We start from the raw sequence: 27,813 nt of genomic DNA, 5'->3' as shown, positions 1-27,813 counted from the left end.
CGATAAGAATTTCGGAGGTTAGTGCTTTTCAAGTGGGAAATAATAGGCGCTTTTCTAACGCAACAAGAACGTCATGCTTGTATCCACCGCTTGTACCCTGACTGCATATTTAGAGAGTTTAGAATAGGGGCCCCAATAGTTTGGGGCCCCAAAGAGCTTTGCGGGTGTTAGCGTTGGGGCACGCAGGAGTAAAGAGTCTGAGAATAAAGCTTTGCGTTTGCGGATAGCGTCTTGCGCTTGCAGCGCCACTACGGCGTCAAAGAAAAGCTATTACTAATAATTAAATAAAATATGCCATTTTATGATAAGAAGAGTAATTTTGACATTCGTGTTTCCGCGTTTAATTACAATTTATAGGTTATTCTATTAGCAGCAAGCAATTGCGTTTAGTTTTGAGTAATCAACTTTACGTGTCTTCACCAGCCCGTGTTAGGCCTACGAGCCATGAAATCGGATTCGGAATCAGCGGCGTCTCATGAATCAATCTTCATTATACTCACGCTAGTTGAGAGAAAGCGACAATCGCAGTCCTAGCTTGCGAACTTCACGCGTTACCACGAATCAAGCCCAGTTTGGTTAGAGCCGTCGCTTCGATGGGTGCCGCCATGTTTGCTGGCGCAATGCTTTTGGGGCAGCTATTGGGGCTCCCGCTAAATCAGTGAAATAGCGTGCGCGACGCAAAGTGTGCGTTTCGCGCATGCGCAGTTGCTTCGACGCTATTTCATTGGAACCCCACACGTTTGGGGCCCATATTCTAAAGCTCTCTATTATCGCAACTGAAAAAGCAAAGGTATGTCCACCGAAAACTTGAATTTCTCTGCCTACATGCCGAACCGACGTCGAATAAGCGAATGCGACATGCACGCCTGAAAAGATGCAACGCCTAGTTCGTCGAACGCCAGTGATCTACTCCGACTAATGCGGAAAGGTCGCTGCTATAACTGTGAACATGCGACTTACGACATTTACGTCAAAGTCTACGCAGCTTCTCATATGCCCAAAGTGAAACAGCGAGCTTTCAACTTACGAACATACAACACCACAAAAGTTTGTGTACTCGCACACACACGCGTGATATCCGCTTGTTGATGCGCCGTCTTAGATTGACCGTCCGCTCGCACCCAGGAATTTTGAACATTGCCCCTTCGGCAATCTGTTGAACTCGGCCGCAGTACACAAGTATAACTTAATGGGCAGCATGTAAAAAAACGCATATATCAAAAGATCCACCGAGTTTCAAATAGCAGCGTCGAGAGGCCACGCGCACTTACGGTCGGCACTTAGTGCAGCGTTATATGTCGGTCCGAAACGCTGCTCTACAGCGCGGCGTCGAGCTCCGGCAGCGAGTGCGCCGTCTGGCTGGTGCTCGCGAAAAAGAACTTGTTTCGATATATATATATATATATATATATATGTATATATATATGTATATATATATGTATTGTGACGTAGCAGTTGTCACTACGTTTATTCCGAGTCGAAGATGCGGCGAACCGATCACGCCCACAGCACGGAACACACTCGAGAGCCAGCCCCGCAAGCGATGATGAAGAAGAACCCCATATGAACCCCACATGATGATGATCATGTACAGATGACAAAGAATAGCTTATAAATGGCCGCACTAATGTCCCCTCGCGCGAGAGCGGCCATCCTGGCCGCAATTGAAAGGGGCGGCGAACGCCTCGTGAAAGGCTTCATACGGTAAACGTGGACAACCTCAGCGGCGCGGCAGCGGCGGCCATTTGGAACAATAACTGGTACCACGCGATAGTTAACCGGAGAAGTCTGCTCCAAGACTTCGTAGGGGCCGATGAACCGAAGTTGAAACTTGTCACACAAGCCAGGAGTACGAACTGGTGTCCGGAGTAGCACTTCGTCGCCAGGGCGGAAGCACACGACGCGATGAGAGGCGTCGTAATGCTGCTTGCGGTCCTGTTGCCGTGCTTCGGTGTTGATGCGGGCGAGCTGGCGACAACGCAGAATGCGGGACACATATTCTTCACAGGAGGATGGACATTGATTGACAGTTGGCGCGAAGAAAGAGACGTCAAGACAGGAACTGGGCGAACGACCATAGACAAGGTAGAATGGCGAGTAACCGGTCGTGCGTAGAACGGCGGTATTATACGCAAAAGTCACGAATGGCAAAATTGCGTCCCAGTTTCTGTGATCCGGTTCGATGTACATGGCTAGCATGTCTGACACCGTGCGATGAAATCGCTCTGTGAGGCCGTTAGTTTGCGGATGGTAACTGGAGGTAGTCTTATGGGTGGTTCCGGAGGCTCTGAGTACTTCGTCTACTAGTTGCGAGAGGAATGCTTTTCCACGGTCGCTCAGGAGGACGCGAGGAGCACCGTGGCGCAGTATTAAGGATTGAAGTATGATGCAGCAACTTCAGAGGCTGAGGCAGACCTCACACAAGTTGTTTCGGCGTAGCGTGTCAAGTGATCAACGGCTGTCATAATCCATCGTTTACCGTTGAGAGTCACAGGAAGAGGGCCATACAGGTCAATGCCAACGATTTCAAATGGTTGCGACGGACAAGGAACCGGTTGCAGTTGTCCGCTTGGAGCTGATGTAGGGAGCTTTCGACGCTGACATGGGGCGCAGGAAGCGACATACCTCGCTACACTGGCGGACAATCCAGGCCAGTAGAAGCGACCTTTGATGCGGTCATAGGTTTTCTGGAAACCAAGGTGACCAGCAGTCATGTCATCGTGAGAAGCCTGCAGGACATGAGCACGTAGAAAGGGTGGCAGGACAGGAACCCAGCGTTGACCGTCAGGGTGATAGACATGACGGTACAGGACGTGGTTGTCAATCTTAAAGTGCGTCAGCTGTCGACGATGGCGGGTGTTAGGCGGGCGCGAAGCTCCTTGAAGGTGGTCTATGATGCGCCGACAGTAAGAGTCCGCAAATTGATGAGATTGGAAGAATCTGTTGTCGTGTTTAGGCATCTCGTCTACAGTGGCCAACAAGAAAGCATGTGAAGAGGGGTCGTGCGAAAGCTTGTCACGGATGGTAGTTGGAGGTCCATTGCATGGTGTCGTAGGAAGCGGACAGCGAGAAAGCGCGTCTGCATCCTGGTGTTTTTTTTTCCACACTTTAGGTAATAGTAAAGTCGTATTCTTGTAGACGAAGGATCCACCGACCAAGCCGTCCAGACAAGTTCTTCAGCGTCGAAAGCCAGCATAATGCATGATGGTCTGTAACGATGGTGAAATGGCGGCCGTGAAGATGAGTTCGAAACTTCTGTACAGACCAAACGCTCCCTCCGTGATGGTGTAATTCTTTTCTGCGTTTGTCAGAACGCGACTTGCGTATGCGACGACCCTCTCCCCTAAAGTGTCGTCTCGCTGTAGGAGAATGCCACCAATGCCGTGATCACTAGCATCCGTATGCAGGAGGGTAGGTGGTGGTGGAAAGCATTTATTAAGGAAGAGAGGTGTGGACTCGCGCAGGAGCCCTACATACTAGGTGGAGTCCCTAGTCCGGGACCCCATTGGTCGAAGCCGCCAGCCTGGCCCTCTTGACCAAGGCCTTTTGGGCCTGAAGGTCTGAGCAACCAAGCAGGGCCACCTCCCAGTCCTCTCGGGTAGGGTTGGGGTGGGGGGTGAGAGCCGAATTTTGCTGGCAGGCCCACACCATGTGATAAGTGTCAGCCACCTCGCCACAGTGTTGGCACCTGCCAGTGATCGCAGGATCAAAATGTTTCATTACTGCCGGGCACAGCATCGTGTTGGTGTATAAGCGAAGTAGAACGCGTTCGTTCGCTTTCCCCAGTCCTTTAGCTGGGGCTGGGTACCGGCGATGGCTATCCTTATAATAGGTAGAAATGTCTTTGAAAGTTAAGAGAATTCCGCCTTCTTGTTCCAGGATCTCAGGGGCCAAAGGGGACGCCTGGTAAGTGAGTGCTCGGGCTGCCGCATCAGCAGCTTCATTCCCTTGAAGGCCCTGATGGCCAGGAGTCCAAACTATACAGCGGGGGGTTGGATCGACATCCTTGCCGCAGTTTCTCAGTATTCGCTCGGCCAATAGGGTGACCCAACCAGCCTCGTAATTACGGCACGCGCCACGCGAATCCGTAATGATATATTTAGAATTAGAGTCCGAGGCAGCTAGGGCGATGGCTACCTCTTCTGCTTCTGTTGTACCTGGTGCACGAAAAGTGAGCCCATCCACCTGTGTTCCCTGATGTATGACTGGTGCTGTATACCATCCCCCGTGGCTTGGCCCAGCGACATCTACATAGTAAACTCCATGTTTGTTGCCATAGTGACGCTCCAAAGCTTCCGCCCTAGCTTGGCGGCGTCCAATATGGTCTTCGAGCAGCTTCATCAAAATGGCGTAGTACTGGTTCAGATGTGAGAGCGCGCTTCAGATGGACGAACGCAGATTCACATTCGGGAGACAACACAAAGGGAACATTAGAACCCAGTAATTTGTGCAGAGGTGACGCTATTGAGGCGAAGCCTCGTATGAATCGGCGAAAATAGGAGGCGAGGCCTAGGAAACTGCGCAAATCTTTGGTCATTTCGGGACGAGGGAAGTGCCCAACTGCCGAAACCTTGTCAGGATCAGGACGAATGCCATCTTTGCTCACAATGTGACCTAGTACCTTGATCGTCTTGCTCGTAAAATGGCATTTCTTGGTGTTTAGCTGAAGTCCAGCGTTGGCAAGGCATGTGAGAACTTCATCCAGACGTTGCATGTGCTGAGAGAAGGTTGACGAGAAAACAACACTATCGTCCAGATAGCACAGGCAAGTCTTCCACTTCAGGCCACGAAGAACGGTGTCAATCATGCGCTCGAACGTTGCGGGTGCATTGCAGAGGCCGAATGGCATGACATTAAACTCGTAGAGCCCATCTGGTGTTGAAAACGCTGTTTTCTCTTTATCTTCCTCATGCATAGGTATCTGCCAGTAGCCGGAACGCAGATCGATGCTGGAGAAGTACACGGCACCCTGCAGGGAATCCAAGGCATCGTCTATTCGCGGCATAGGGTATACATCCTTGCGTGTGATCTTGTTAAGTGCTCGGTAGTCGACACAAAATCGAACAGAGCCGTCTTTTTTCCGAACCAAAACAACGGGGAAAGACCAAGGGCTAGCAGAAGGGCGTATTATATTCCGTTGGAGCATGTCGGTGACGTTCTCGTCAATGACTTTCCTCTCGGCTAGCGATACGCGATATGGTCTACGGCGCACGATGGATGTACCATCTGTCTCAATCCGATGCGTCGTAATTGAAGTCTTTCCCAACGAAGCTGAATGCGCGTCCAACGAAGCTTCATGTTATTGGAGCAAAGCAAGCAATTGTTGTGATTGCGAAGGTGTTAGGTCGGAACTGATGACAGCTGCAATAGCTGAAGAAGATGCGGCCCGTCCGGTACAAGGAACTTCAGAGGAAGCTGGTTTAAAGGAAACAACAGATATAGACTCCGATTCGGTGGCGGAAGCCAATGTAGTGCCTTTAGGGATGAGAATTTTTTCGGATGTCGGGTTTGTAGCGTAGAGAAGTGCAGAGCCATGATCAAACCTAACCAGCCCTGATGCAAGGGCAATCCCTCTTGCGAGACAGCGTGCAGATGGTAATACGAGCACGTTGCCGCAGTCAATCATATCAGACGTGATAGTCACAATGCTTTGATGGCGAGGAGGTAGCGCGGTATCTTCTGCAGCAAGAAAGTGAAGTGGTGCGTCATCTGCATGAAGTGAATAGGTCGTGTCGGTCATGTGGAGAACGCGTTGCCCACAGCAGATGGAGGCGGAGGCCGTAGAAGGAAAATCCCATCCCAATATGAGCTGCTGGGCACACGAACTTAGCACTGCAAATTGTACGTAATGCAGAAGTCCATCGATAGAAATACGAGCTGTGCACATGGCGATAGATCGAATGGCAGCCCCTTGAGCAGCGAGTAGCGTAGGTCCATCATAGGGGGTCGTAACTTTCCGAAGTCGCGAACACAATTCACGGTGAATGACTGAAACACTAGCACCAGTGTCTATTAAAGCTTCTACTTGTACACCTTCTATTACAATCAATATCACATTGCACGGACGCGATGGACGAATTTCTGTCCTGTTGTTCGATGCAGCTTTTCCTCCAAAAACTGCATAATTTAGTTTTCCCGACGACGCTCGGCGAATTGAGAAGCAGGTCTCAGTGGGGACGTAGAGCGGCGAAGGGGTGACGGCGAGCGGCGTCTCGCAGGACGGTACGTCCTAACGTTGGGTACGTCTGAGCCGTCTCGGCTGCTACAGTAGGCGATGGAGAGCGTTCGCGCGGTGGACCATAAGGACGGCGTTGGTCATGGAAGCTCCCTAGACGTTGGAAAGTAGCTCCGGGCGAAAAGTCATCCCGTTCGTATACGTCATATCCGCGACGCTCGTCTTGCTGGTGCTTGCGGCAAAAACGTGCTATGTGGCCACGATAGCCGCAGTATAGTAGCAGATGGGACGAGGAGGACGCCACTGCGGATAGCTGGTTTGGGTAGGTGCACTGGTAGTCATGGACGCGATGGGGGCCGGTGTTGGTTTTGGAGGCATCGGTGGAACGATGACTGGAGTAGCTGCGGCTACTTGTGCGTATACGTGGATGGGGCCCTAGGGTTTAGAGGGTCCGTGTACGCTGCACCAGCCATGGACGCCAATTCCTCCTTGATAACGTCTCGCAGATTGGTATCGGAGGCATGAGAAGGCATAGGGCCTGCGGCTAAGCCAAGATACTGGAGCTCTTCTCGAATTATTGCGCGTATCATTGCTCGTAAAGTAGGGTCGTCGGCAGTAGTGTTCGCAGTGGTGTCTGGCTGCAACCGTACTGATTCGAGTTCGTGAAGGCGCTGGCAAGTAGCGACGATATCAGCGACGGTAGCGGGGTTCTGGATGGCTAAAGCATTGAAAGCGGCAGCTCCGATGCCTTTGAGGATGTGGCGAACCCTGTCCGATTCGGTCATGGCCGTGTTCACGCGTCGACAAAGAGCAGGCACATCCTCGATGTACGACGTATAAGATTCACCGGTTTGTTGCTTGCGAGTGTCGAGCGTCTTTTTTACGAGGGCGGAACGAACAGCCGGTGTGCCAAAGATTTGGCGGAGCTGCTGTTTGAAAGCGCCCCAGTTCGTGAAATCAACCTCATGGTTGAAAAACCAAGTCTTCGCTACTCCGGTCAGATAAAAGGCGACGTGACGTAGCAGTTGTCACTACGTTTATTCCGAGTCGAAGATGCGGCGAACCGATCACGCCTACAGCACGGATCACACTCGAGAGCCAGCCCCACAAGCGATGATGAAGAAGAACCCCATATGAACCCCACATGATGATGATCATGTACAGATGACAAAGAATAGCTTATAAATGGCCACAATATATATATATATATATATATATATATATATATATATATATATATATATATATATATATATACATATATCTTTTGAAAATGCTTCCCATGTATAGTTACGATGGTGTACTTCAATCGATCAATCAGTCGACCAATTTATTCATGTATCAATGTACATAGAGGGGTGAAAAGAAAAAGCTGTCGATAAGGCAGCTTGACGGGTTGTCACCCCCGTATACGTTTGAGCAGCAACCGTTTACAGCAAACAAAAATTAGTAAAAAAGAATAATGCATTTCGCTCAACTAACGCAGGTATGATGATAATATGAAGTAGAAGACAAAAAAAAACTTGCATGCTGGCTTATACAAAGTTGAAGTAACATGCAAGTTTGTGAGCCATGTTCAACTGTACAGGAACGATTATATAGGGGGGAAATCAAAAGAGAGAACGACACAAAGGAACAAACTATAAAAAAAATTACGCTTAAGTTCTAGTGCGGTTAGATTTTCTAACGCAATACCACGATAATAAAAGTAGTTTTTGGAATTGTAATTTTGAGCATCCGCTCTCCGTAATTAGTAGGGTTTAGAGCCACATTCCAGCACTCCCAATTTCTGGTATTATATATGTGTATCGGTAATGTGATTTCGCAAGGCAAGTTAGATCAGAAAAGTGACGCCGTTTTTCTCTTAATAATGTTTTGCTGAGGCAGTAATCTAATTCTAATTCTAATTGACATTAAGAGAAAGAAATGAAGCGGGCAGGCAATGTAATGCGTAGGTTAGATAACCGGTGGGCAATTAGGGTGACAGAATGGGTGCCAAGAGAAGGGAAGCGCAGTCGAGGACGGCAGAAGACTAGGTGAGGAGATGAAATTAAGAAGTTCGCAGGCGCTAGTTGGAATAGGTTTGCGCAGGACAAGGGTAATTGCAGATCGCAGGGAGAGGCCTTCATCCTGCAGTGGACATAAAATAGGCTGCTGCTGCTGCTGCTGATGATGATGATGATGATGAGGCAATAATAATAAATGTTTTCCATAGGGATTAAACCATTTTTTTTTATGAGAGGAGCCGCTGCAGTGTACCACGGAACACTAGATATAACTCTAATTATCTTGTTTTGGGTGCGCGCGAGTTTTCCTACATATTAGTTGACGTTGTATCGCCCCATACAAGAAAGAAGTACTCTCTGTTAGAAAGAAAAAGTGAGTGATATGGCAGCATCCTAGTGTTCATGGGTAGTGCATCCCTACTCCGATGAAGCAAACATGTTACTCGTGACAGCCTTGTTTGGGTATAATCGGTCTGCATGTCTCAAAGCATATGTTCATTGAATATCACACCTAAAGATTACCCGCCGTGGTTGCTCAGTGGCTATGGTGTTGGGCTGCTGAGCACGAGGTCGCGGGATCGAATCCCGGCCACGGCGGCCGCATTCTCATGGGGGCGAAATGCGAAAACACCCGTGGTACTTAGATTTAGGTGCACCTTAAAGAACCCCAGGTGGTCTAAATTTCCGGAGTCCTCCACTATGGCGTGCCTCATAATCAGAAAGTGGTTTTCGCACGTAAAACCCCATAATTTAAACACCTAAAGATATAAAACTGCTGACCATGTCTATGGACTTTCATTTAAAAAAAGCGAAATATCTGCAGGAAGGTGCTTGCCCTTTGATCTAAATACAGTTGCCTTGGTTTTCTTCACATGTATAGTTAGTCCATTACTTGAGGCCCAGAGCGCTAGTTTTGAGAGAATTTCATTTCCACGGCGAAATAGTTCCACAAGATTACTATCCGGAATGAATAAATTTGTATCGTCCGCAAATATTACTAACTTTAAATCCTGATCGATCTGCGTAATATCATTAATGAAGAAATTAAAAAGGTGTGGTCCTAAAATACTGCTTTGGGGTGCGCCGCAAGAAATGGTTTTCACGAAAGGTGATGACGAATTGCTACACACTGTCTACGACTGCTCAAATATAGGCAGAATAATGTTGTGTTCTAAGCGAGGTATCACACAGAATTGCAGCTTGCGCAAAAGTAGACTGTGGTTCAAAAAATCAAACGCTTTAGTGAAACCAATAAAAATCCCTAATAATCGATGCTTACTTTCTGTATCCTCCAATACATACTGTGTCTGCGTGAGGAGGGCGAGCTCTGTCGACCGGTGCTGTCTAAACCCAAGCTCTGCGTTCGTCATTAGGTTATCTTTGTCTGTGAAAGACGACAAGCGAGAAAGTAAAGCTTTTTTCTAAAGCCTTTGAAAGCACAGGCAACACTGATGTAGGTTTGTAACTAAGTTATTCCCATCACATTTTCTTGTGACGGACTCCCACCTTGGCGATTTGTAACTGCACTGGAAAAGTACCACTGGAAAAGCACAGATTAGAAATGTGTGTGAGTGGTCCCACAATAACATCTGCAACAAATTTTACTGGACGCAGGCCTGCATGTTATAATAGTCACAGGCAGTGCTATCTTTCAAACCTGAAATCAGAGAGAACGCCTCGCACTCAGATATGCTGCTTAAACCTGAAACAATTTTGACGATTTTCTACAAACGTACTGAGTCGTTAGAATAGGTCCTTCTGATCATTAATCGACGCATCTAAGTGCCCCGCGTAAAGCGTGTAATTTATTATAAGGTTTTAAAAAATGTATATCTCTGCGAACGCAGCACACTGCTCGGCGGAATTTTCAGCCACCCCAACCCATATGACTTAAATCACCCCACTGACGTCATGTGGACGAGCTATCCGATTGGCTGCCCAGGGCGCGTCATCGATAATTTTTTCACCTTTATGGCGAACAAATGATGTTCGTAATAGTTGGAATGTTAGTTAATTTGTTTCTATAAAAAGAAAGTAACAGAAAGAGAATCACGAGAACAATTTCTCACTGCATTAGGCACTTCCGGCACACAGCAAGCGTCGTCTGCTTGCGTTACAACGTGCTCCATATTGACGAGAGCTCCGCGGTCAGAGTCGGTCTCAGTCTTTTCGCGAGCACTATGATCCAACTTTGTTGCGTTGTGGACTGCAAACGCAGCGACTGGCAATATGTCAAGCTGCACATCGTGTCCCTCTGCAAGGCAGCAGGCGAGATGACTGGCTGCAGCGCATCGGACTGCCGCTATCCGATCGACGCCAGGATGTGCGCGTTTGTGGCCGTGCCGTCACTTTACACCGGAGGATTACTAACGCAATAGCGTTTCGCGAGTAAGCGCAAAGGGGACAGGGCCTGGCCATTTCACCGTGTCGTTTCACGGGCTGAGCAGAAGCGTAAATGTGAATGGTCTGCTCGGTGCAGCCACCTGGTGGCATAGAGCTCAACCACACACAGTAGTAGTAACGAAATGTATTCTTCTTTGCTGCTGGTGTAAATCTTTCGCCGGAGTGTAATCGCTAACACGTACGTTGTTCTTGTAATTGTTTGTAATGTTTTACACTTGGTTAGAGCAATATTAGCTCTTTGTTTCGCTGGGTATACGCTTTGCGCCACGTGTGGCTGGACCATGCAGATCGATCAGGTCGCTCACGTATGTCTACGTTAAAGTTCCTTCATCAACTTGAGTTTATGACTCAACCGTTCCGTCGAAACGCTCGGCTAGCCTGTGGTTACCGGAATACCAGACACGTTCGGCGCTGCGACGAATGCTCGCAACGCACGCTGCTCCGATAGCTCTCGCTTGGGGTCGACTGCCAAGCAGCTGGCGGAGTTTGGAGAGGCTTCGCGCGCTCGGTCCCAGAGAACCGCAAGTCGACGACATGAAGTGCCATTATGACGCAGAGCAAGTGAAGGCGGAGCTTAGCCCCGATCACATCTCGAACGAGTTCATGATTATGGAGGAGGGTAACTTGTAATCGTCCGTAGCTCTCTTAAAAGGGCCCTAAACCACCCCTTGGGCTTGGTGAAATAACATAGCCCGCGGGTGTTGTGAACATCTCAGCCAAGTTCTGCTGTCGTACGCGGTCCGTGGAGCTCGCAAGCGGAGCGCGAAGTCACCTTTTTCTCAAACGCTCTCGTTTCAAAAACCCCATGCTCATCGCTCTTTTCTATGTGCTTTATTTCGTCATAAAGCACGCCCCAATACGCGGCTGCTATTGGTCGCGGCGCTCGGCTACACCGCGGCAGCCGCGAGGTGCCGTCACAAGTCCAGTGGCTAAGCGCATACAGTTTCCTACGAAAATATTATGGCTAAGCGCACTGCGGCTCTCTGAGGACAGCCGCGTTTGGCTTACGTTTAGCGCGGCATAGGCACCAAATCGGAAACTGCGCGCCACGTCTCCGCCGTAGCCTTCGCAGTGCAAGGCGTTGGAGGAGGAAGGGGAGCACAGCTGAGGCCGTGTTTGATTGTCGATAACTCCGCTTGTGCTGAACGCATTGAAGTACCTTTTGCGGCAAAGTGTTTCTGAAATAGCCTATCTTCACTTCAAATTTCTTTCTCCACTTCGATAAGTAGTGGTTCAGGGCCCCTTTAATATGAGACGTTTCACACAAATTGTGGTGCAAATGATTAACTTTAGCTGTACCCTACGCGTCTACAAAATTTGTCCGAACCGTTTTGGGGGCCCTTTAAGAATACTGTATCTTTGCATGATTCTTTCTGATGACATATGTTTGCATCCGCGATAAGGGGATGACCCATGCCCACAAAGTAATCATTAAAAATATTGGCTAGTTCTTTACCGTTAACTAAGGTCTCATTAATCTTAAGCTGAAGAGGTTTGTTAGGTGCGTTATTGCTACCAGATACTGTATCTACTTTTTTCCATGAGAGTGACAGGTTGTTTGTAGCTTCCGCCGAAGTGCTATTAAAATATGCTGTTCTAGCATTCCGAATTTCCCCATTCAGCTTATTACGGTATGCGTTATAACTCTTTAACAACTGTGGGTCACGAGAGGCGAGAAAGACGTCATACAGTTTATATTTAACCTTGATTTTGTTTATCATTTCTTTAGTGATGCATGGCTTTCGAATTTTTCGAGATGGGCGGAATTGCTTGTATCGGAAATGCGAACCGTAAGCCTTCTTGGAATACTGTACAAAAATCTGAAAGGCCGAATCAACATCCTCAGCAGCAAAAATCGCATCCCAAGACATGACTGGTATATCTCGACGAAAGCTATCAAGATTCCGAGACGTGATGTTTTGTATGAGTATGTATGGTCTCTGTTTTTTTACATGTTCATTGATAGCCGTAAATATAGGTAAGTGATCACTCAAATCACACGAGATGTATTGTTAACTTCAAAGCTCGTAAGAAGGAAGTCGATTAGTGTAGAAGAATGAGTGGTTATTCTAGTGGGTGAATTAATTACATTTATGAGGCCAAAGCTTTCATATAGCCGTACCAAATCACTTGCCATTGAGCATTTTGTGAGCAAATTAATGTCGAAATGGCCACCGCATACTATATTAAGGTTACTGGAGTTACCGTAATCAAAAATATTTTCGAGATGGTTGAAGCACGAAGGACAGCCACTGGGCGGACGATAAACAACTAATATAAGTTTGTCGTTCATTAAAATGCTCAATGCTTCGCAATCAGCTTCTGAAAAGGTAAGGTCGTCAAGTATTTTACAGTTTAGTGTCTCACTTATCGAAATTGATATCCCGCCACTAGGCCGACAAGGGCGATTTATGGAAAACACGTAGCCAGTCAAGGTGAAAACGTTGTCATCAGTGTACCATGTTTCCGTTAGCATGATGACGTCAAACAGGAAATCGAGCTGTTGAATAAACATTTCGAGAGGCACAAGCTCATTATTTGCGGGTTGAGCGTTCAAAAAAAAGAAAAAAAACTCGAGCCCGGGTACGTGTAGTCTTACATGGTTTTTTAGGTCATCAGGTGTGATAGCCATGATGATGGAGCAGCTATTGAACCGTGGTCAAATCGACCTTGCGCGATAGATGCCAGGTCGTTCTTAGATCGGACTGTACGACAGCTCGGTCACCCACTTTCCTCCTTACGAGTACTTTCCCGTTGGTAAAGTTGAACAAATTGTGTATATGGCAATATCCTGTGCATGGGAGCGCCCGTCTTGAAGATGAAAAATGAATACCTTTCAAAACAAAGCGCCAATAAACGGGCGAAACACAGACAGGCGCTTTGTTCTGACGGTCCTCTCGCGCGGGAGATATACACCACCTGGCGCATGGCGGTGGTGTAGCGGGTGTCCTGCGTTCCGTAAGGTAAAGGCACGGGCTTGTATGAATTCTCGGGACTTACGTGCCAAAACCACGGTTTGATTTTGAGCCACACATTAGTGGTGGACCTGGGATTAATTTTGACCACCAGGGGATCTTAAACGTGCTCCCAATAGACACCTCAGACTCTGCCCAGGTGGCGCTGCGGAAAAACCCGTCACCAGCGCCCCCATCGGAGCCTTGGCGCGAACTGAGTAGTGCAAGGAGAGCTGTCCGCAAGCGAAGGTGCATAGGCCACAATGGACCCTTCTCTTTCCTTTGTGTTGAGGCACGGTTTCCTAAAAATCAAGGACCTGGAAAGCGTCTTCCGCCCATCCACGCTTCGGAAAGGAAGCTCAGCAGGGTGAAGTAGGTGTACAATATAGAATAAAGTCTCAAGTGTTATTTCGGCGTGCTGCAACTCGCAAGTACAGAGAGCATCAGGTTTGTCTATAGGCATATCAGCATAAAAATCTAAGCATTTCAAATTGGTTCATATTGAATATGTCCTGAACACGAGACTTAAGTATCTCCTATAACTTTATGTATTTTATCGTAATGTTTTGTCTCGCAATTATTTACAGAGAGTAAATCCTTTCATAGCCTTTTCCAGGGTAGCAAACAGAAAACGTTCTCCGAGGCAGCAAACTGCGTGCGATCATAACGAAAGTGAGCTTCCTACAGTGCCTACGCGCTGCATCTTTCTTTCTTGCAGGAGCTACAGCATCGCTCAGTACCTTAATTTGAACTTTTCGCAGACGCTTCGAGCAACAAGAGCGCACAAATAATTGTAAATAAACGCGACATTTTTTTTTCTTTACACACGTGCGTTACTTCGCGATTACTCATCCAGTGCTCCTACAGCAACATTATTGCTCACATTTGAAAAACGCAGTCGAGCAGGCTCAGCACATTGCGAAGCGTGCTTGTTGTATCGGCGCAGGGCATGCAAAATACCGAATGTAGAAATGAGCTCGCGATACAACGATGCTCTAGAACAGGATTTTGAATTCATAAACGAACTAAAATGTTTGGTTAAGCTGACCTGCCAAATCTCTCCGTTCCACTCGTTGAGTCAAGCGGAGGCGGACGTCTGTGAAAAGGTGGAGATATCGATGGCACATAAGCAGGATGGTTCGCAACGTTGTTTTTTCTGTTACCAACGAAGTGGCGGCTGCAGATTCTTAAGTTTTCACTTGGTCACCACGGTCCTCCATCAGGGCTACGCAACACAATTACAGAAGAACAAGATTGTCGCACTTTCTCATGCGAGCCGCTGTGTTGTGGGGAATGCAAGTAATCCGGCCGATTACCCAACAGGTTGAATGGCCCGTATCCAGCGCTCTCGCCTTTCCCCCTTCATACGATCGCGATGGAAATCGGCAAAACTGAACGTTGTTATTCCGTCCTTCACGTTCATGGCAATTTACAACACAACAGTAGTGTCGATTGCGACGTTTCTTCGTAGCGTGCGGAGCTATCGCGGTTGCCGTCGTTCCCGCCATCCGTCTGAAGAGTGAGCCAGCAAGCGCTTAATGGCAGTTCGGCGGAGCGTCCGACTAGCGTAGAAATTCATAGCTCTCTGTCTGGGGGTTAAATGCGCAAAACACTCGCAATATGGACCAAAATCTAGTTAAATCGTTGTTTCGCAGTCGCTAGCTGCATAGGCAACTTAGCAAGGGAGTCGGGCTTTGCACTACTCAATTACTGCCTCTTCGCACCGGCAGGTGGCGCTACGCGTCTTGCAAAACTCCAGAATCTGACGTCCATGCACGGTACACGGGCGTTCTTGCATTTCGCCCCCATCGAAATGCGGGCGCGGATTGGATCCTGTGAGCTCGTGTTTAGCAGGTACTAAGGAGAGGCCCTGACGTCACTCTTTGTGAAGCTAAAGTGAAGCCGGAAGTTGGCGTTGTTCATGGCGTTGCTCCGCCTATCGGGCCTGCTCTCCTCTCCTGTTTACATTTCTCGCGAAACCACGCCGCGCTGCGCGCAACCGTGCTGCCCGGACCTGCGCGCTCCGCAGCAATACTAAACAATCGTTAGCACGTTAGCATGATTCCGCCAAAGAGGGCAACATTTCCCGCGGATATTCCTTCGTCCGTAGCCATTGCCGTGGCGCGGTACATTACGTACAGCGTTGCATGCGCGTTCATTTCACGAACTTTAGTTCCTCCTGTCCCGCCTGGCCACAGCAACATCCGGTAGAGCACGGCCCAGATAATGCAGCGCAACAAATCACGGAGACCAACGCAAACCTGCCCGCACGGCGCCTTTGCCACGGTACGAAACCTACGGAGCAACACGTGTGAGCGCACAGAACAATAATAAAGCCGCCATTGTGGCCCGAAAGGCGGGGCCACTACAGCAAAGAAATAAAAAAAACAGCAAAGCAAAGGAGAACCTACTACGTCATTTCCTCCACACTTTTCTCCTAGCGCGCGGAGGGGGTAGGGCCTCTCCTTCCTGCATGTTAGCAGGGCACCTCCGTAGGCGCCTCCGCGGCGGCGGGTTAGGCACGGGCGCTTCCAGGGCAGTTTCCTTAGCTGATGATGAGACACTGCATTAACGCGTAAGCATTCTTTGGCGAGTACTCTAGCCACGTGGCGCCAAAAGTGCAATGCCTTGTACTTGCACTAGAATGTGTCATTTATAAAGACATTAATCGTTAACCGATAAGAAACAATTTAAACAAACAAACAAGCAAAAAGGTAATACCCATAGAGATACATAGGGCTCCTTAAGAATACTCGAGGAAGCTTATAGTAGGGGTGGGCCAACTGAAATATTGGGGTGGGTGAAATTGGAAATTTGGGGTTGGGCCAACTAGAACGTGGTGGTTGGGCCAACTTGAAATTGCGGGTGGGCCAACTGAAGTTTGGGCCCAACTTGAAATTCGAGGGTGGCCCAACTGAAACATGAGGGTATGCTTACGCATACTTAGACAACTCCAGCGCAGTTTCTGCGTTCTTTTGGGGGAGAACTCGGCCGGTGACGCGTAAACATTTCTGGAACCCTCCCGCGACAATTAGCGACGGCATTCGTCCGATAATTGCTGAAGCTGCAGGTTCGTGTGCAGACACGTTGTGGTGCGCGCCTTCGCAGACCAGCTACCGGCGTCCCCCGAGCGGCCGGCTGGCGGCGCAGCTGCGCGAGCTGAACGCGGCCGACGTGCAGCTGTACGAGCACTTCGCGCGGCGCTTCGAGCAGCGCGTGCGCCGCTTCGGCCCGCGCCGCATGGCGCGCGAGCTGCGGCTGCTCGAGCAGCGCACCCGCCACTGGCACGAGCGCTGCGTGCGGGACACGCGGCCGGCCGACGACGACGCCCGGGGCTTCTGGGTCAGCGCCAAGGCGAGTGCGGCGAACTGATCTCGTGGGGATGCGTCTTGGAAGCGTAAATTGCAATGTGTGCCGTAGAGTAGTTAATTAATTAGCAAGCTTTTGTTGAGTAGTTGACCATGTGTTTCGATTTATCGCGCCAGTATAATGTGCGCCTCTTGGAATAATCCAGCCCGAGGGCAGCAATTATGCTATGGCTGCCATGAGCGATGTGCCGGCGGGCGTGACAGGTACGGCGTTGTCGCAGGTGCTGACGTTCCGCCCCAAGAACGACAGCTCGCTGGAGTGCGCGCGCATGACGCTGCCGGAGTTGGTGTTCACGGAGCGGCTCCGGAAGAAGCAGTCGGGAAACGCCACGCGGAGCCACTAGACCACGCTGCCGCGTCCGAAGAGAGGACGCGGGACTCGTCATCGATACAACCGGTGCACATACAAGTACAACGTTATTTACACGAGAAATACAACATATGCAATACTTATTTTGATATACAAAAGACGCAGAAGATGCTCTTACTACAAGGACTCAGTTTCGGCAGCCTCAACGAAATTCGTCAAGCAGCGCGAGTGGGTGTCGCGATGGTTACGTGATGAAGACGCTTGTCGGTGTGTTGTCTACGGCTTGCCGCCCGCTGCGTAGCGGCCCGAGCTCGCGCGCGGCCTCGCGTCGGTCGCGGCGCGTGCGCACAACAACGGAGCGCTCCGGGAGCCGTGAGGCCGCAGTTCTGGTCTTCCAGTTTGTCCCGACGGTTGTTTTGACCGACCCGCATCCGCTCGAGGTGAGAGCGGAGTCGGTTTGCACACAGCTGCGAGAGAACGCGTCGCACGGTGGCCTCGCCTGACGCCCAGCCGAAACGTGTTTATGTAAACGGGGATGCCACGGGGCGCTTTGACAAGGCCAAGCATTGCACAGCTCACAACAGGCACTGCGCGGGGCTCATGCTGGCAGGTCGGTGTTCCTGTAACGACTCGTCACGGGCCTATTAAAACAAGGAAATCCATCGGCCCTTCCTCTCTGCGAACAAGGACGAGCAGCGAAGCTGTGGCTTGTTTTACCTCAATCGGCGCATCTGTGCCCAGGTGCTACGCTCAACACGCGTCCGGCCCATGCCACAGCTCCGTGGAAACCGCCGATAAAATCGCGCAGGTGACTACGTGACGTCACCACGACGCAGAGCGCGCCCACTGGTGCCGTGCACGACGCAAATGAGCCTCGACGCGAGCGAAACACGTGTGCTTGTCATTTGTGCATGCCTCCTACAGTTAATGAGGCTGAGCGAAGCTTGGAAGGACTGTAGCTTTATTCTAGCGAACAAACATGGGGCAGTCCGTTTACCTCACAATATTTACAACTTCATCTGCAACGCTACGTAATTAAGAAAAGTAGATGAAAATCGGCGTAATGTTAGTGTCGTCTCAGCGGCTAATTGTCGTATAGTTTGTGGACAGTTTCGACAAGAATTACAGCTGTTTTATGTAACCATACTGCCTACCTAGACGGTCATGCATTGACTGCAGACGGGAATTCTGTAACGTTTACAAGTTCACTGTGAACCAACTAATTGTGACAAACAAATGAAAGTCGCCGTAATGATAGAGTCGTCTTTGCGGCTAATTTCAGTTTGATTTTTTCCAAGATAGCGCTATTAGATTTACACAGCATTCGCGAGAAACTGGGCACAACAATATCTTTCGTGTCGACGCGTAGACGGACGGGCATCGATCGACCGCCGGCTGTGCACAGCTATGCGTATGCACAGCTCCGCTCAGGATGAATGTCGACAGTAATACGATTAGCATTGAGACAACACTGAAAGTTAGCTAGAATAAAACAGGATACAAAACTTGCATTGCCGCCCAATTTCATTAACATGAACATCGTGCGAGCTTTTAGAGCGCACAATTCAGAGACATATTTCTGGTTATCTTGAGGAGCGCAACATTGCAGCAAATCCGCAACATCGCTTTATAACTGGCTTCACGACTATGCATGTTTCGCTAGCACAATAAACAAAGGGAAACGAATTTCGGGCTTAAAAAAAAAGATTAAAATATTAGCCTGGATTATAGCCTTTCAATTCGTTATTGTGAATAGAACGTTCGCAGACTTAGTTTCGTTGATTCTGCAGCGTTCCACGTACAGGGATCGGTCCTTGGCCCGTTCTAATTTTTATGATACTGGGTGTCCCACGTAACTTGTATCAACAATTAAAAATATACATTGCCCACGTAGCTGGACAGAACCAATTAAAGTAATGTTGTTTGTCGTCGCTTGGAGCAGGTCAGTGGACTTTTTGTATTTCTTGTAATGGCATAATTATTATTATTAATAAATCAACTTCTCAGTTACTATATTCAGAGCAAAATTGTTAATGAAAAAGTTGTAGACCATCCTGAAAAATTCCCGATCCAGCTTTCTGTTAATAAATACGTGCTCCATAAAATTGTTTCCCAAGCCTGAAAGCAAATCCGCGAATTACTAAAAACTGCTGTGTCACTATAGTCGCGCGGCACTTTTCGCGCGCTTTCGCAACTTCTTTGAGGCTTGCAAAAAAAAAAGAAGAGCTTTATGTAGCACGTGTTGATCGAGCAATGGAAACCTGGATCTGGAGTTTTTCAGGATGGTCTACAATTTTCTCGTTGGCACTTTTGCCTTGAATATAGTATTATATATAGGACCATTTCACTAAAACCGATATCGAGAAGCTAGAGAGAGAGAAGAGAACAAAGACAGGGACGTTAACCAGACGCACGTCCGCTTTGCTACCCTGCCCTGGGGAAAGGGGGTATATTAGGGATAAAGAGAGACAGTACATTTTCGCGCACGTTTGAAGGTACACATCGAGTCCACAAACGGTCACCAAGACGTGTCGACTTGAGGTGCTGCAATAAGGCTTTCGCGGATTTCTGCACCACCGACGCGTACTTCCATGATCGTAAGATCTTCATTTCCGAAAATGGTCGAGCCTCCCACCGGTTGAATGCTGTAGGCAGAGGTTCACGTTCGACGTCGCACCGGAGACAGAGGGATGTTCGATCGTTCCTACAGTTACACAAGAGTCGCGCGACGTGGGCGTATCCCCTATTTTGATGCGGAAGGAGCAGGCCTTTGTAAATGCAGGAGCCCGACCAGTTCCGATCCCCTTATCCAGAACCGACGCTGCAATAACGCTTCATTTCGTGGCTAAAGCTATGACACAGAAATATTGGTTTGCTCTCAACCTCCCGAAGTGTCATCTTCATACACTGGATCCATCGCTAAAGCTACAAGTGCCATGAAATGTTGCCCGCTCTGAGCCAACATGGTTTTGCCGCCTGTGGCTCGGGCAACGAGAAAAGTACAAAAGAAGAGGGGTCGCAGTTTCGCCCGAAAGGCGAAGCACCGATTGCGAATGCAATTTAGTCGACAGCTACACGAAGTAAGGATAGTAGTTTTATCGGCCATATAAACTTGTAAACATTCGCCTTCTAACTGAATTAACAAGCATGTTGTCAGTGCGCAGGCAAACACGAACAATTCACACTTGATGACCCCGGACACTCGCTGTCAAAGCGCTGGCGTGAGGAAGCGTAGCAGCAGCAGCGAGCGAAGTGACCTTCGTGCTGTCTGTAACTTCAACGCAAACTGAGCGGCGAGAACACAGCACGCACCAAAATATGAACCGTCTGCAGATCGCTTTCAAGATAGGGCGCGTGCGACTGCGCAAAGTATGCACTTGATGCCGGAGTAGCACGTCGCCCCCCCCCCTTCCCACCCGTGCTGTCTCCCCGCTTTCCTCCTTGGCGCGCGAGCGATTTAGCCACGATCGTCGGTTCCCCTTGCGCGCGAATACGCAGTTGTTGCCTGAGAACGCTGCCCACGCCTCCCTCCCATCTCCCATTCCTACGGCCTTCCGCGCGACGGTAGGCGGCGCGTTTCCTCTCAGCTTTCCTCCCTCACGCGCGCCATATTGAGCCCCGATCGTCGGCTCTGCTCCCGCGTTTTCACTCGCGCATACAGCATACGGCGCGCGCCGACGGTGTTATCGCCCTTGTACTTTATACGAAACATCACGGTGACGGCGACGGCAAAAATGAGCCTGGAGTTTCCATATCATTGCTACGGAATAAAAAGGCAGTTAGGTTTATGTACGTCATCACACGTCAAGTTATTACTGGGTGAAATACGCACTGATAAGACCTACATATCTGTAACTGGTGTACAGGATGCGCTTACACGGCATCAAACGAGATTTGAAGATTTGGAAGATAGAAGCCGGAGGCCCAATTTAATTGTTTTTGGCATACAAGAAGATCCTAACGAATAGGAGTCGGACTTGAGCAAGAATGTTATCGATGACCTCTTTTCTGCTAAAACGGATGTGCAATTTTCATCCGCGTCTGGAATTCATAAACTCGGGAAGCCTTCTTCTAAACGTCCTGCCATGTTGTACTTTCAGAACTACGGGGAAAAACAAGCAGTCTGGATCAATATCTCTAAGCTAAAGGGATAAAACGTTAGAATGGGTAATGACTACTGCACTAAAACGTTGTGCAAATGTAAACATCTCTGGCAAAGTGTTAAACTCGAAAAAAAGGCTGGAAGTATCCATGGTTTCCTTCGTTTACACCAAGCTGAAGATTAATAGGACATATTATCTATGGGATGGCGTTTTAAACTCCCGAACATTGATTGGGCGGAACACCGCACCTTTATCAAAATGTTACTAGCCGGATGCGTCCGAAGTTCGGTGGGTTTCTCAATGCGAGAAGCATTGTGAGCAAGACAGAAAAAACTCAGTGCCCTCTGCGAAGAAGGATGACCAGCGAAGCCGTGGGCCCCTTAATGGCGAACTGCACCTCCGCCGCGGGTCGGCCCGGCATCGCACTACCTTCGGGATCAGGCCACGTATGGGGAGTGCTTAAAGGGAAGCTGAAACACTTTTCGAAAAAAATGAGTTCCCTGCGGCATTCTACAGTTTTGAGTCCACTGAACACGAATATCTCGTTTAAAAAGGGCGGAAACAAACGCAAGCGGCTGTTCTTTGCATGAAAACGCGCACCAGCGCCTCAGGGCATCTCGCCAACGCCGCTGTTGCCCGTGATTGGTTGGGATTGACGTCATTCACGGGGATCGCCGGTCGGTGCCGCCGTTTCAGAGCGTAGCACGCTGTTCTGTTGTGGCTTCACAGCTGAGTTGCAAGCATTACGGAACGTTCTCGCTGTCTCGGAGAGCTTGTGTTTTCGCCGTAAGTACATGTTCGAACCGACAGCCGATACAGAAAACGATGGCGGCAACGGGAGTGTGCCAACAGCGAGAGCGATGTGTGCACCTTCTCGCGCGTTGGAAATCTTTTAAATGTCTTTTCATGTAGCTGCACGTTCCAATGACGGGAGAAAAAAAACGCGCTAAACTGTCACTGGAAACTTGCTGCTGGAAGAATGCCGAAGCACTAACATCTCATTAGATTGTAAACACGGGTGCAATTCCGCGATGTCATACACCTTGCCGCTGCTTGTCCAAAGTTCCGTGGTTTTTTGCGTGTTGATACACGATCGCGAACATTAATGCCGCGTTTGGCTACTTCAAACTCTTCAACGTTAGCTGCCTGTGTCACACTGGCTGCTTCAAACTCTTCGATTGATGGCAGTGGAACAGGTTCATCAGGGGCTCGGTTCTCAAGGTGCTCTGCTAGAATCTGAGAGAGTGCAAAGCATGGATGTCATGAATTTCAGCATATCATGCATATCAGCAAACATGACAACAGTTGGATTACTTACAGTAATTGAAATACTTTTTCAGTAATTTATGTGATGGATTAGTTCTCTAGTGATTTAGTAATGTGAATTATTTGGTGTCTGTAATTTCATGGCTAAAGTAATTTATTGATTGCGTTAAATATGTACCAGTAAGCTGTGTACGGCGCCAGAACGTTGGTAGTGTCGTGAGGTGTCGTGGAGGCACATAGGGGGGGGGGGGGGGGGGGAGGGCATGAAATGTTGGCAAGTGTGTGTTACCTTGAAGAAAGGTTGGCGTCCTTTTATACTTTGCTTTTTGCTTCTTGTGTGCATCGTAATCGTAAGCAATCGTAAAGTAATATCATTACTTTTTTTGAAAGCGGTATTTGGCAATGTAATTAAATCAATGAGCGTAATAAGAAAGTAATGAGTAGTGTATTATATTTACTTTCAAATAATAATTTTGCCATGCCTGATGCATAGCTAGTTAAAGGCAAGAAAACATTTTTTGTCCAGCAGCGATGCCTGTATTGGTCTAGACCACGTCGAACGCTGACAAGTTCAATACCTCACAACGTTACTTCATTATTTGAGCCCGTTCGCCTTGCCACGGGCACGGCTGTGCCGACGCTCGTTTTTGCGGAATTTCGCTGCTGGTAGCAAGCTGTGAGTGGGAAATCTACGCAACGAAGTTTTTACACGCCGAGTTCAACTACTCTAACGCGAGCATGAAAATATTACGGTAACGCCTCATGTCGTGCGATTTGAACACGAATGCTGAACAGCTAAACCTGCGGGCACCGCGTGGCAGGACGAATAGCAAATATCAGTGAATGCGCAAGCGTACCCCCGGCCAGTTATTTCCCCGTATCAAAACAGCGCCGAACAAACAGCCGTAGTACACTGTTCCGTGACAAAGTGGAGTGGCAAAACAGGATGAAAAGGGCAAGCACTTTGAACGCATGTGCATATTCCCGGCTGTGCCTCCACCTCGCTTCGTCATAGGCCCCTGTAAGGCCGTTTGTTCGACACTCAGGTGATCAACCGTTTAAAAGATTGCCCCTGTGCACATTAAAACCCTTACCTCACCCTTTCTCCTCTTGGTGAAGGCCGCTCTTGGAGGTGGCGAGGTGTTTCTCTTGTGGGAGAATATAAACGGAACAACGCCGGCCTTCAGTCACGCCGATTTAATTGGAATACCGATTGCCCACATCGTTGTCAAGCTCCGATGATAATCACTGTCGCGGAAATGGTCCGAACACAGCTCAGTTGATTTCGTCGGCAAGAAATTACCTCTCCTCACCGCACGGACCCACTGCGCTGCAAGTTTCTTGTCCTTCGGGAACATGTGAAACACCACATCGTCTCGCCCGCCTGTGTTCGCACAGCCGAATGCTGCACAGAACGAGGGCATGTTGGGCAGTGGCGTAGCAACAGGGGGGGGGGGGGGGGGGGGGGGGGCCGGGGGGCCGTGGGCCCCGGGTGCAAGGGCCAATGTGGGGGGGGGGGTGTCACATACGTCTGAAGACACCCCTCTTTCCGCCGGCTACACCCGGGGCGGGGGGGGGGGGGGGGGGGGGCGTGACAGAAGACCTATGAGCCCCGGGTGCCAGACGACCTAGCTACGCCACTGATGTTGGGCTCCATCGGCTGTGGGCACTCACGCAGCACAGAAACGGAGCACAGTTCACGAAAATCGCAAAAGAAAACAAACGTGAGCGGCGGCAGATCTCTCGTAGCGTCGTTTAGTAAAGCGCAGGACGGAAAGAAACATGCCAGCACATCAGCACGCCGGTCCGGCAGTACGGTATGGCACGGTCCCCGGGAATGACGTCACTCTCGCCGGTTCTTCGTCCGGCTGCCTCCCCCCCGGCGCTCCGGGGAGCGACGGGGGTGTGTCCGCGGGGGGTATTTAGAAAGCGATTTCTGCCCCTTATATTGACAATACAAAGAAAAAATTTCAGAAACGTAAATTAATAGGTCTCTTCTTCCCAGCCCCAGCAATTCATGGAAATTGAAAACCGTTTCAGCTTCACTTTAACGCCTGCTTCACCTCCGCCGCGGGTCGGCCCAGCATCGCAGTATATTCGGGATCGGCCCACGTATGGGGAGTGCTTAACGCCTGCTTCACCTCCGCCGCGGGTCGGTCCGGCATATAAGAAAATTGGCTTGTTATACTTGTTTAAGGTCTTTGGTCGAATACACTTCCCCAGTATGGGACCCGTGCACGAAAAAAGACAGTATGCAGCTTGAAAAAGTCAATAGGAAAGCTGTTAGGTTTATATTCGCCAAATACACACGAGAAGACTCCCCGTCACATTTAATGCATTTACACAACGTTCAAACACTGCAAACCCCCAGAAAGAGTGCTCGATTGACATTTCTTTATAATAGCTTATCGGGAAAAAATAAACTCAAGCTTCCATAATGCATTAAGCCTCCTCCAGTGAGAACGACTCTTAACGTTCATGGGCATTCACTTGCTCCAATTTTTGCTAAAACTAACAGTTTTAAATACAGCTTTTTCTCTAAAACAGTGCAAAAATGGAATTCGTTACCGCCATCTGTTTTTTTTTCTTCACAAGATTTTACTGGGGCACTAGAACGTCTATTTACCTGTTAAAATTGTGTTTTATGTATGTTTTTATGTATCTTTCTTGTGTGTTTTGTATCTGTGTGCTGTTAAAATTGCACATTTTTATTCTTTTCAGTGCATAAGAGTGTATGAGTTCACGCCTGCTTGGGCCAAGCATTGGCTTGCAGTACTTTTAAATAAATAAATAACTTGACAGTTTTTATAGTCTAATTTTCAACCATCGTTTAATTCACGGACTGTAAATGATAACTGGGTTCTTCTCAAATTTAAAATTCTATAACTTGTCGTGAATTTTGTTCCGTTAGTCGTTGTAAATAGTGATAGCAGAAACCTATGGTTCAGTGAGCATCTCCGAACACTGAGACACGAAAAGAACAATAAGGCTATAGTGCGTAAATAATGCCCTTTCTTGGCATGCGTACACGAATTACTTGCGAACCTGCTGTACATCTTTATGCTCTGCAAATAATACTGTTCTCAGGACTTGCCCTCTCTTATCAAACTAACTCGAAAATGTTTTGGGCAGTCATTGCCCCTGATAACTCTGCTAGTAACATCACTTTATACGAGGGAGACACTCCCGTTCTCGATTAACAATATCCAACCGCATTGAATGAGTTTTCTTCCTCTGTGTTAACCAACGAGGATTCTTGCAATGTACCTCTTGTACCTGATAAAACCTGTATATTCATGACACCAATCGAGGTCACTAAGAAGGGCATTGCCAATTTAATTGATCGTCTCAAAATTTCTGCTTCATAAGGAATCGACCGTATTAATTCAAAGATATTAAAAGATACCTCTGCTACTTCTAGCCAAAATCTAGGTCCTATTTTCAGGCAATCATTGAGCAGTTGCCTAAAGACTGGAGGGTGGCTATAAGGTTGGACCGATATTCAAGACAGGCACACACCAGAAAACTGTAGGCCGACTTCGCTAACTAATTGCATTTGCTCCAAACTACTTGTGGGCACTATAGCGTCACGTGAACACCTTGAACCTAACCGTTTTTTCTCTTCTCTAAGCAACATGGTTTCAGGAAGGGTTACTCATGCGATTCACAGTTATTCGAACTGATAATGGATCTTCATTTTAACATCAACAAACTGATTGCATTATATTTTTTTACTTTTCCAAATTTTTCGACAATGATGCTCATTGTCGCCTGTTTTCTAAATTATCCGGACTTCGATTACAATGTTTAACTATGTCGTGGCTTCGTAACTTACTTGCTTTTCGTCAGCAGTTTACCACAGTAAATAACTTTTCTTCAAAGCTTTGTGACGTAACATCCTGTGTGCCTCAGGGGATTTTTCTGGGGCTCTTATTGTTTTTAATATAGATGCATCAATGACTTACCCTGCGGTTTATCTTCGTCTGCTAGGCTGTCCGCTGATGACTACATTATTTACCGTACAATTAGCAGTCGTGGTGATCACCTTTCTTTTCAAAATTACCTTCAACTAATTTGCACCTTTCAGAGGTCTATGAACTCATTTAAATGCAAGGTGCTCTCCTTCAGCCGTAAGCGCACTAACCCCGACTTTTCCTACTTAATAAACGGCACCGTGGTTACCAGAGATTCATCATATAAATACCTCAGTGTTCATCTAACACCAAATCTTTCATGAAGCACGCATATATCTGCTATATTTTCTAAAGCATCTAAAGCACTAGGATACCTCCGTAGGAATGTGCGTAACGCGCCTTTCAATGTACGACAATTAGCTTACCTTTCGTTCGTCCGGAACTACAATTTACTTCATCTGTCTGGTTGCCTTATCGAGGCTATCTAGTTGGTGGGTTAGAAACGATTCAAAACAGGGCCGCACGGTTTATTTCTCATAATTGTGCCCGTCATGTCAGCGTAACCCAATTAAAGCTTGACACACCTCACTCCAGAAACCAGATGTACGCCGCTCGTCATTACGTCCGTTCCGTCGGTATGTCTATAATGACACGTCACACCATCTGCCGCACACCTGAACGCGCGTCAAGCCGTCTTCTTAACAAGTTCAGCTTCAAGCGCGTTTACGATCAATCAAAAGCGCATCTTTTTCCACGTGCCTTGTGCAACAGCCTTCACGATGATATTGCTACATTATCTAACCACAGTGCTTTTCGTGAAAAGCGCTCTGTGTGACTAATTACTCTATACGACGAGCAAAAAAGACGAGTCCACTTGTCGAAACTCCCGCTTTCACCGTGTTCTCGTTTTGCTCGATCTCCCGCCTTCCCCCTGTTTTCCCTAATTACTGTATAATGAGTGGTCACTGTTGAACTGTTAGCGTTTCTATTATGTCGCGCTTTCGCACTACGGTATCTTAAGTGTCTTGGCGTAATTTTTTTTTGTATTCGCTTGTTTATTGCTTGTATACCATGTTGACATGTACTTATGTACCTGTTTTTTCCCTTCACTGTATTTTCTGACTGTATCCCCCCCCCCCTTACTCAGTGTGCTTTAATGGATCTGTAAGGTACGTCAAATAAATAAGTACAATATCTATGGTCGCACCGCTGTCACTAACCTCATTTCTTAACGTGGCTTAGCTTTTGTAAATAAGGGAAACCGCATATGTCGTTTAACTTTTCTTTATCAACTAATAAACGGCCACTATACAA

The 27,813-nt window shown here is 48.2% G+C and overlaps 1 protein-coding gene across 1 annotated transcript in view; it reads left to right on the top strand.

The window, feature by feature from the left end:
- Nucleotides 1–27,813, top strand: part of LOC126542918 (galactosylceramide sulfotransferase-like) — a 168,965-nt gene that overhangs the window by 125,404 nt on the left and 15,748 nt on the right. Inside the window, exons 7-8 of the mRNA XM_072286105.1 lie at nucleotides 16,647–16,892; nucleotides 17,128–17,303. Of these exons, the coding sequence (XP_072142206.1) occupies nucleotides 16,647–16,892; nucleotides 17,128–17,250 (369 nt within the window). The 3' untranslated portion in view covers nucleotides 17,251–17,303. The remainder of the gene's footprint in view (nucleotides 1–16,646; nucleotides 16,893–17,127; nucleotides 17,304–27,813) is intronic.

This window comes from Dermacentor andersoni, chromosome 2 (assembly GCF_023375885.2).
Source record: "Dermacentor andersoni chromosome 2, qqDerAnde1_hic_scaffold, whole genome shotgun sequence".
NCBI classification, from domain to species: domain Eukaryota; kingdom Metazoa; phylum Arthropoda; class Arachnida; order Ixodida; family Ixodidae; genus Dermacentor; species Dermacentor andersoni.
This window is presented reverse-complemented; position numbering and strand designations above follow the sequence as displayed.